We start from the raw sequence: 10760 nt of genomic DNA, 5'->3' as shown, positions 1-10760 counted from the left end.
AACTTAAACCTCCCTCTTCCTTGTGTGTACACATCTTATCCATGAAAACCAGTGTATCCCTTTTTTGTTTTCACTCCCCCCCACCAAAAAATGTGCTGTGGTGCTCGTAAGTTTTTTTGTTACCCCTTTTAGAAGTCTGAAGCAAGACATGACATGCGTTTGCATAGCTGAAGACACTGATTTAATCAACACCTCTTTTCCCCCTCTTGTAAGGGACCGAACTGTCCAGCTATTACCTTCTGTTAACATTTTCATTCAAGAAACCGAAAATTTGAATTTTTAGAGCCACCGAGACTCTCCGGGATGCCCAGATAATTTTCCCATGCCTCCCAAACCGGAGATACCAAGCAAATCATGAATAACCACTCTATCCTCAGCGGGGACCTTATGACCAAACTGTAGTGATGATTTTAAGAAGTTAATTTTTGTTGTCTGATGCCTTCTCATAGTCTTTAAGTAGCTTGAGAATAAACACCACATTCCTGCACTGTCGCCCTTACAGAAAAATAAACTATCATCTGCAAAAAGTAAGTGAGAAATTGCCGCGGCTCGCCCCCTAGCAACCTTTTAGGCCTGTCAACCTTTTTCCTCTCTTTCTTTTTAATGTTAGCAATAAGAGCTTCGCGGTGCATATAATAAATAAATATGGTGACAAAGGATCCCCTTAGCGTAGCCCTCGCTCGGGAATTATATGTCCCTTAGGTTGTCCATTTAACAATATCTTATAACTAACCGAAGAAATGCATTGCATCATCAGTGCCAACCCAGTCTGTCGAGAATCCCATCTTTAATAGGATCTGTTGGAGGAAACTCCATTCTACTCGATCATAAGCCTTACTCATATCCGTCTTAATTGCTAAAAAATTTCCCCTGACATGACTTGTTAGTTCGTAATCCATGAAACATTTCCTGCGCAATGAGAATATTATCCGATATTAACCTCCCAGAAACAAAAGCCGACTGAGTCTCCGAAATCAGACTTGGTAGTAACACTTTGAGCCGCTGACATAACACCTTAGATATGATTTTATACCCTACGTTACACAGACTAATAGGTCTAAGTTCTGTCATTCTATTCGGTCTCACTGTTTTTGGAATTAGACAAATATTTGTCGAATTCAATCTACTATCAAATATCCCAGTTCTCAAAAATTCATTAACCATAAAAACCACATCTTCCTTAATTACTGACCACGATTGTTGATAAAACAGTGCTGTCATACCGTCTGGTCCCGGAGCCTTTTCCGGATGCATCATGAAAAGTGCTGCCTTTACTTCTGCTTCAGTAGCCTTGGCTAGCAATCTATTATTCTGAGCTTGCGTTACCGAAGTCGGCACCTCCTCCAAAAACCTATCAAAATCTGATGGGGAAGAGGTACTAAATAAATCCTTGAAGTAATTAACCGCCACTCCCTCAATTTCCTCTTCCGAATTAACCCACGCTCCGTTTTCATTATGTAAGCCAGTGATCCGATTTTGGATTCTCCTTTGTTTTGTTAATGCATGGTAAAACTCTGTGTTTCTATCACCGCAAGTGCGCCATTTGATCCTACTTTTTTGTTCCCAATATTCTTCCTCATCCCTATAAGCTTCTTTCAACTTCGGGAAACCTCTAAAACCTCTTCATTGGTCTTGGAAAAATCGTTCTGAATTTCCTCAAGTGCCTTTTGAAGAGTATTAATTTTATCCTTCCCATATGGAGGATTATTCTTTCGCCAAACTGAGATCTCATGGCGACACCAATGCACTCTATCCACAATCCCAATTTTATCATTTACACGTTTCGATTGCCACCCCCTAGATATTGATTCCATGAGCCCATCTTCTCCTATCCATCTTTTATCAAACCGAAAAGAACCTCTAAATTTGAGTACTTTGTCCTCAATCGAAGCCACAATCGGTCTGTGATCCGAGCCAATCATACCAAGATACTCCACATGGGAATAGGGAAACATATTATGCCAGTCATTATTACCTAGAGCTCGGTCCAACCGGCACTTAACATTATGCCCTTTCCTCCTCCCACTCCATGATAAGGTGTTTCCAAGGCTAGGGAATTCCATTAAACCACAATTGTCTATCATATTATTAAAACTCAGAAAAGTATCAGCATGCCTTAGTGTGCCCCCTTCTTTCTCGTGATTTCCTCTGATCTCATTTAGATCACCAATAATAAACCATGGGTCGGTTCTTGAAATCCCAATTCTCGTTAATCTCTCCCAGACTGGTTCCCGTAAATTTTGGTTCGGTTCCCCATAAACAAAGGATAAACAAATTCGTTTTCCTTTATGTTCCGTTTCCACATCAATGATTCGATTACTAGATGATATGATGTTCACCTTATAACTAGAATCATAAAATAGCGCCAAACCACCACTTCTACCTTGAGGATCCACTGTATGAAGATGAGTAAACCCAAAATGAAATTGAAAAGATTGAACAAAGTCAAAATTTTGTTTTGTTTCCGACAAGAACATAAACCTTGGTTTATGTTTATAATATATTTCCCGCAAATAACTAATCGTCCATTTACTCCCAAGGCCTTGACAATTCCAACTTAAAATCTTCATCTAAATATGAATTGATAACTAAGGTGGCCATCATTATCCAATAAAATCCAATGTAACCACCCATCTAAATTTGGGTTTACCGTAGATCCTCGACAAACATATTCTTTCTGGCACCAGTTTTCCACCATTAGTTCATAAAAACTATCAACCTGTATGTGGCACCCACAATATGGATCACGTACCCAAGAATCATGACGTCCCCTTTTATGTGGACATGCCATTTTCCAAATATTTGAAGTCACTACATGATAACGCTTTACCGGTTTAAACGAATCACTCCATCCAAGTTGTAATATCCAAGTAAGCATACTACTCATATAGTCTTTACTTCTCTCGCCACTGCTAACTCTATTTGACCTCTCAATACCTTCCCATACCCAGCTTTTCCACCCAATACCCATAACCAAATTTCTAACCTTTTGCTCACCAAAATCACATTGAGACAGATGTGTAAAGTCATACCAAGACTACATCTCAGACCCATTCCATTCCATCCTTACCTCTTTAGACCCAGTGAGATCAAATAACCCAAAATATATCTTCCCAAGCCAAGTCAAGTTATCACAATCCATATACCATAATATAGAATTCAAAGATATTCCAAGACACATTGTTTTAACCTTTATCAAAGCACCATAATATAACCATAATTCTACTGTTTTATTAAACCAAAGGCTGTTAACTAACAACAGAGAACCATACAAAAAATCATTGGAGAACCCAACCTTGCCTAGAACAGTGAAGGGAACAGAACCAGGAAATAAAAACCAATGATAACCAAATGCAATACTATCGGATTTCATAGATGAATCCCACATTATTCAAACATAAAAAAATTAAACCGAAACATCTTACTCAGATGTTTTTGGCTTCATGGCAGCCTTCTTTGATGCCCCAGCACCTTTGTCACCTGTCTTCATCCCTGCCTTTGCCACATTCTTCTTGCGGGGGGAAACCATATTCTGGACAAGGCGCATCTTCATAGAGCCTCCAATTGCAAGTGGGCCTGGCTTTCCTCCTTTCTTCTTTGGTGGTTTCTCCCGAGTCTCATCAGTGTTGTCTCGTTCCCCTTCTCCCATCTCGTCACCTTCTAGTTCCTGGTCTTGGGGCTCCACCTCATCAGTATCAACTTTCGTGTCTTGCAACACCACTTCTTCCTCCTCCATGAAATCAGTTATCACCCCTTCTTCCCACTCCTGGTATTCGCCCTCCTCCACATCAACTAGCAGCTCGGAGTCAGAAAGAATGGCGCCCTCCACCATCAGGTTCGCATCATCAAGAGGGTTTGAAACAGACTTCTCATCCTCCTTTGCGATAGGCTCAAAAATACCTTCGGGTATCCGTTTGACTTGAATCGCTTCCAAGTCGATCTGTTCCTTCCTTACCACATTCCCCTCAACCCCCTCCTTGTTCACCTCATGCACTGTCTCCTCATTGAAAAGAAGTGCCTTACAAGCTTTAGGAGTTTCTCCTTGTTTCTTCACCCCTATAGATTGCGAAACAACCTTATTTGAAGAACGGTTCCCACCTTTAAAGGCATCCATCATCAGTTTTTGTTGTCCCTCCTCTCCATTGCGTGAATGCTGAAACTCATTATTCTGAGTCATAGTTCTCCTATCATGATAACCATAGTTCCTGCCCCTGAACGAAGAGCCATCTCCATTGCCTCTAGGAAGCCTTTCTTTATAGCCATGATAGTTACTCGCCTGTTTATAGGGTCCCGGCCTCTCCCTCATAACACCCTTACCCTTATTTCCACTTTTCATAGGTACTCTCAACTGTTGGCCATCGTTACCTGTATCAGCAGAACCATTACCATATGTGACAGCACCTTTGTAGCTAGAAGCTTGCTGCCCAACCACCGGTTTACTCCCTGACCCTTCCTCCATGAGCCCCACCTCGTTCTGCAGCGTAGGACACCGAGATTGTTCGTGTGTCATACTAAAGCATTCCTTGCAGAACCCAAACAATTTTTCATATCTGAGAGATACCATAATCTCCACACCTTCCTCAAACTCAATTGCCATAGAAAAAATCAGTGGCTTAAAGCCATCGAGCTCCACACGAACACGTCCTTCTCTTAACTCAACCTCTCCTTGAACATTGCCAATTGCCTCTCCTACACTTCTGAATGTTTGAGCGGCCCTAAACTGAAGGTGAATGTCCATGACTCGAACCCAGAAGATGATTCGCGATGGGTAGTTAACCTCAAGCACCGGCTTCCACCTCACCAAAGACACCATCCAATAATCGAAATGGAACGGCTCCATCTTGAGAACCTCAGTAATATCTTCTTCTTCCTGGAAGACAAATTGGAAGCGCCCTAAACCCAAATCCGTTCCAACCACACGTTCCTCAACTTGCCATATCCGAGACAGCATGAACAGTAAGACCTTCATGTCTTGTTTCTGAGGGTTCATGCACCGCCCAATGAGTGTCTTATCATAAGACGCAATCAACTCCGCATTGTCAAACCGGGGCACCGTAATCTTCAAGACTGGCTTGTTCGCCTCAACCTTTTTCCCACCAGACTTGGTAATCCATTGCCCTTGTGTCATTGTGAACCAGAAAAACCGAAAACAAGTAAAGAAAAGCCTTGTTAGAATATTGAGATAACAGAACAGAGGTAAGAGTGTTGATGAATACAACCAAGACTCGTGTAATCCTATATATACTAGTATGCGAGAATCAAAACATTTATTAACCATATTAAACAAGAGATATTGAAAAATCCCATCCCCTCTAATCAAAGCATAGAAAATCAACCAGTTTCCAAATGAAAGCCAAATGATGAGATACCAAATATCTTTTATACTCCTAACGCATCTATCAGAGATCAATGCGAGATGCCACTTTCCAGACTTGTTTATGTGATGTAAATGTAGATTTAAAATCCCCTCTAAATTGATCTTATAATCATTCCTAAAATTCTGAAGAAACCTCAAGTAATAAACCTCAAATAATGAAGGAATAAAAATGTTTTTAAGAGGAAGATCTTGAAACCGTAAAGGGAAAGAAACAGATTCGACTTGCCTGAATAAGCATATCGAGAATCGCCTTCTCTTCGACCCAATCCATGACCTGTTGAATAAACCCCTATCCCCAACCGATTTGTTCCCGAGATTTGTCCACCACGACCCAAGAAATAGGTTGTTTATCAAAATCCTCAATTCTCGCCGTACCCTAATCATATCACCCCTCCAACTCCGATCGTTTCCCAAAAATCCCCAACTCCGTTGGATTGATTGAAAGCACCATAGCCACCTTAAAACCGAAACCATCGCCCCTTACACCACCGAGATCGAATCGATTCATCCCCTTCTTGTCGCAATCGCCATCGTAGTCGCCAGCCGTTTTTTTTTTTTTTTGTCAACGTTTTTTTTCTGTCGACGGTTTGGCTTTTGAATGATCAACACAGTTTCTTAATTTACTACTTTACATGAAACCGACCCGGCCGGAAATTAAAACTAGGATCCTTAAAGTAAAATGACAGTTGATGCAGTCAGCGTCATGCTGTTTTTAAAACAACTTTCTTGTTCCTAGAAGTTAAATAACACTTGATTATCAAAAAAAAAAAGTTAAATAACACTTTCAAGATTCGCCTTGTGTAACAATATCATATCTATCAAAGTAAACTATTTGAATGTGTTTCCTTGTTATAAACGCAACCTTACTCACTGAAATATCGTTTTTTTTTACACAAGAGCGAGGTCATCTTGAATCCGTCTTCTTCAACAAAATATATAAACCGAAACTAAACTAATCGAAAACATAAAAGAAAAAAACTACACTAAACAATTAAACAAACAAACAGAAAAGTCTCAGCACAATCTTAATTGATAATATTTTCTGGACACAAACACCCAGTCAAAGGATCAGATCAAGGATAACGTGTCCAACAACTGGGTCATTTAAAAAAAAAGAAGTTACGGGTTGGACTATTCTTAGGTCTTAATTAATCATAGTATGCATAGGCAGTAAACGTTCATGATTACGTTTTAATTTGTTCTTAATCATTTCATTGACAAAATATTGATGTGTTATGTCATTCAAACAATGTTAAATCTCAAATATACAAACTTGTGATAGATGGTGTAACATGCAAAATGCTTACACGAATAATCTACAAAAAGATCATGTATTCTAGACTTTGTAGCATAGCTCAGGTACAAAAACACCCTTGAACAAACACGTTTTCTTACATATGAAAGTGTTGGGTGTATAACAATAATGATATTGTAAGATAAAATACCATATATGACTAACCGAAATAAAGATAATCTTTTAAAAAAACAAGTGTAGCTGCGGAACTCCAACTAAGATTTGACATAGAAACCAAATGGGAGGAACAATACTAAAGAGAAGTTTAGGTTTCTTGTATAAAGAAATAAATATATAAAAGAAGAAAATGGAAGGTAAACTAAGCACCCAAACCTAAAATCGATATTAATGAAAAAAACAAAACCATATTCTTCATCTTACAAAGATATCATCCGCCTAAACAAAAAAGAAGCAAAGAATATTAGAGCATCAATGGATGGTTTAATACCAATGGTGTATAGAGCCGTGAAGAAGAACCTTACTCGCCGTCGTTACGAGCGTCTCTCCTCCTCCTCCAGAACAACTCGTGAGTCTTACGACATGGAAATGAACGTGGACGGTCAGCATCGACGTCGCTGGTGCATAGGAGATAACTCATCCTTATCAAGCCGGGAAACAAAAAGAAGAGCCGTTGGAGCTATGGAGAAGGGTTGTTCTCCGCCGCATGAAGGTCATCAGCTCGTGAGATTCAAGAATCATCGTCTGTTTTCTTGCATCACAGGTCAATAAATATACATAACAATTCAAGAAAAATAGTAAATATGAATGTTTTTTCGTGTTTTGGTCAACATATAATTACAAGATGTGTGATATCGATCATGTACGTACTCGTTACTATGGTGATGATCTTCTCATGTCGTACCGTTTACAGTATTGGGGGTTTTGTTGTAGAAATGTATATTTGGTGGGTCTTAAAGGAGAAAAAGAACACTTGTATGGGTCAAATGTCAAAATAACTTTAATCATCCAGAGAAGACAATGCGCCTTTAGTTTTACAAAGTGAGAGTGCATCTGTAGATAACTTCATTGTCACTCTCATCTTCTTTTTCATCGTCAGACAATCTCACCACCACCATCACCAGACATATCACATATCACATATCTAACTTCCCACCCCTGTCGAACACTGGACCTTCATACCAGTTCAATGAACCTCTAATAGAAACTCAACAGGTTTCATTAAGTTCTCCTTAAGGCTTACAACCTGTGGCATCTTCTCAACAACACGAGCGAACTCTTCAGGATCAATCTTGAGATTCAAGCTGAAAAGAATACTGTTCTTTAGACATCTTGGCCTTTACCAAGCAATCTACATTTGGTTTAACAGTCTCCTCGAGGTTGTACCCGATGATATAAGCACGCTTATCCAGCATCCTAGCCACGATTTTCTTGCCGATGGAAATGAGGTAATCTACAAGAGGTTTGATCATGGTTCCAACCCTCATTCCCAAAAGATAAGCACCATTGGGACCAATGTCCCTAGGACTCGCAACCAATGCTTACCAAAGAAGCAACCAATGTGCTCATCGTTCCTTCGAGCTTAAATCCTAACAGCTCTGGATACACTTCATCAGAACATACACCAAATCTTACTTCTCCAAATCAAATCTTACTTCTTCATCAGAACCTATAGGCCTACTGATGATGCAGATACGTTATTTTCCCTGAGGTCGTTGTTCTGAAAATGAAGCTAACTATTACCTATAGGACTTTCAGAAAGGAGAGTAACATTTATGGTAAAAAAAGTTTAAATGAACAATGCAATGGAAAGTTCTAGGATAGACAGAAAAAAAAAAAGAGCTACAAAACACCAGTTGGTGTAACTGCAAAAAAAAAACCTCAAGCCTGTCCAAAAAAAACAGAAAAAGTGGAGGGGAACCAAACATCTAACTTTCACAGCTGATGATTTGGTAAATCTATCTCAGCTCTTCTAGAACCAACCAAATGGTTATTTGGACAAAAAAAAATCAGGAAGCTCAACGCATGTTTCCCTCTCTCAAAACATCAATCATGTTGAAGATTCGCTGCTCTGATTTCAATCGAATCTGCATTTCACAACAATTAGCATCGTTTAGATAGAGGAGCTGAGACTCATAGAGAAAGGCATATAATCAATTACGAAAAAAATGAGTAAAGCTTTATAACCTTTTTGGCAAGGAAAAGCACAGCATCGACAGTTCCCTCAGCGTATATTGATCTGCCACAGACGTTGTGTTGGAACTCAAAGGAGACACTGCAAAAAAAAAACGACAATGAAAAGATATAGCTAGTTATGGGAGGAGATAAACACTTTTTTACAATAGAGATCAAAGTTATATAATCATGTCTAAGGCATTGCATTACGTTTTATCAGGTGATGTCAAGTGATAGAGATGGAAAGCGTGGCCAGAGACATGCTCTTCAGGAACCCCAACCATCTCAACTTGCTGTTTAGGATCCCTAATCAATTGTATCTACCACAACAAGTTGTATACACAGAACATTCATATCCGGAGATCGAATAAGTTGAGAATAAAGTAAAAGCAATGCACCTGATCCATGTCGTAAGACACTCCCAGTTCCTGGAAGCAAGAGATAACAGCTTTTGCTGTTCCTGATGCATCCAATTTGCTAGCTTGATGAGACTCCATCACCTACAAATATAGATGGAAGTTGATTAGTCGTACCAAGAAGCAATATAAAACAAACAAAAGTAAGAAAGAAACCTCCAAGGAGTAACCAGAAAAGGCTCCTGGAAACTGCTCAGCCATAATCTCCATGGCCGCAAGAAATGCAACAACCTAGTCAACCAACAAAGCAAAGAGATATAATGAGCTAAAAAAGATCTTTAAATAACAATACTTTTAACATCCGAGTACACACATACTTGTTTACCCATCTGTGGGGAAATCACAGCGTAAATCTTCGCTTCTTCAACAGTTACATACAGTTTGTTCCTGTCTCCACCAGTTGTTCCCATCACGAAAGGAACACCTACTCTGCTGTACAGCTCCGCATTATCTACATTATTTTTTACGAAAAGACAAAAGCATCATAAACTAACAACAGAGAAGAAGTAGCTCGAATGAGAGGTTCTGGAGTGTTACCAACATACCATTGACTGCAGATGGGATTGTGTAGTCGACAACAATCAGCTCCGGGTGCTTCTCAAACACAGAAGAAAGAACCTTCTCTCTCTCTGCAGGACCGTACACAGTAATCTCTTTTCCACACACCTCAACAGTCTGACCAGCCTCAGCAGCAGATCCAAACGATGTGGGAACGATGTTGACTCCTGCAGAGTCTGCTGCTTTGATCACAGCCTTCCCCATTTTGCCACTGCATCCATTCACCTGATAACACAGATAATCCACAGCTTAAGTGCTTTAACTAACACCAAGAACATACCCCATTGCTATTGCTTGAAGAAAAGACAATAAATTTAACTAACAACTACCAAAGACAAGTCATATACCATGATGGATATGCCATTTCCAGGCAAAACAGACTTCACGGCCACCACACCGGAACCCTCCGTTGCCGGCATGGATAAAACCACCGGAATACGACGTTTCACACAGCCCTGAAAACTAACACGGCTTCTACATGGAGTCTGATTGGTTCTAGAAGCAAATGAGACAGGAGAGTTCACTTGACGAGTAAGGAACACACTTGGAGACGCCGTGAGCCTGTGATCAAATACACGTTTACCTCAGTAATTTCATCTAGAACAGTTAAAGAGATCAAAAGAATCAAAATCGTACCAGTTCGCCGTAGCCATATCCTATGGTTCTTTGTTCAAGAAATTTTTCTTCTCCTACAAGACGAAAGTTTTGTTCTTTGTTGCTGCAAAGTCTTTCAGTTCTGTCTGAAAAAAATCAGTCCCGGCGACAAAATTGAGTTTTAGGGCTTCGTCAAACCGGAAGTCTTTAAACCAACGGTAAAGAGGTTATCTTATTCAGCAGTTAACCGGAATCTATTAAATGGTTAAACCAACGGTAAAGAGGTTATCTTATTCAGCAGTTAACCGGAATCTATTAAATGGCTAAACCAACGGTAAAGAGGTTATCTTATTTAGCAGTTAACCGGAATCTATAAAATGGCTAAACC

The 10760-nt window shown here is 39.7% G+C and overlaps 1 protein-coding gene across 1 annotated transcript; it reads right to left on the bottom strand.

Annotated features, from left to right (window-relative positions):
* Positions 1-8410: 8410 nt before the first annotated feature.
* LOC108844633 (4-hydroxy-tetrahydrodipicolinate reductase 1, chloroplastic) lies at positions 8411-10556 on the bottom strand. Its single transcript, XM_018617917.2, has 9 exons — positions 10415-10556; positions 10126-10339; positions 9766-10003; positions 9538-9671; positions 9377-9451; positions 9203-9304; positions 9015-9124; positions 8817-8904; positions 8411-8716 (listed from the first exon to the last, which is right to left on the bottom strand). The coding sequence occupies exons 1-9, from the start codon at positions 10429-10431 to the stop codon at positions 8648-8650; spliced, it is 1047 nt and encodes a 348-aa protein (XP_018473419.1). The 5' UTR covers positions 10432-10556; the 3' UTR covers positions 8411-8647.
* Positions 10557-10760: the final 204 nt, after the last annotated feature.

This window comes from Raphanus sativus, unplaced genomic scaffold (assembly GCF_000801105.2).
Source record: "Raphanus sativus cultivar WK10039 unplaced genomic scaffold, ASM80110v3 Scaffold0513, whole genome shotgun sequence".
NCBI classification, from domain to species: Eukaryota; Viridiplantae; Streptophyta; class Magnoliopsida; order Brassicales; family Brassicaceae; genus Raphanus; species Raphanus sativus.
The sequence above is the reverse complement of the archived record's forward strand: the minus strand, read 5'-3'. Positions and strand labels throughout refer to the sequence as shown.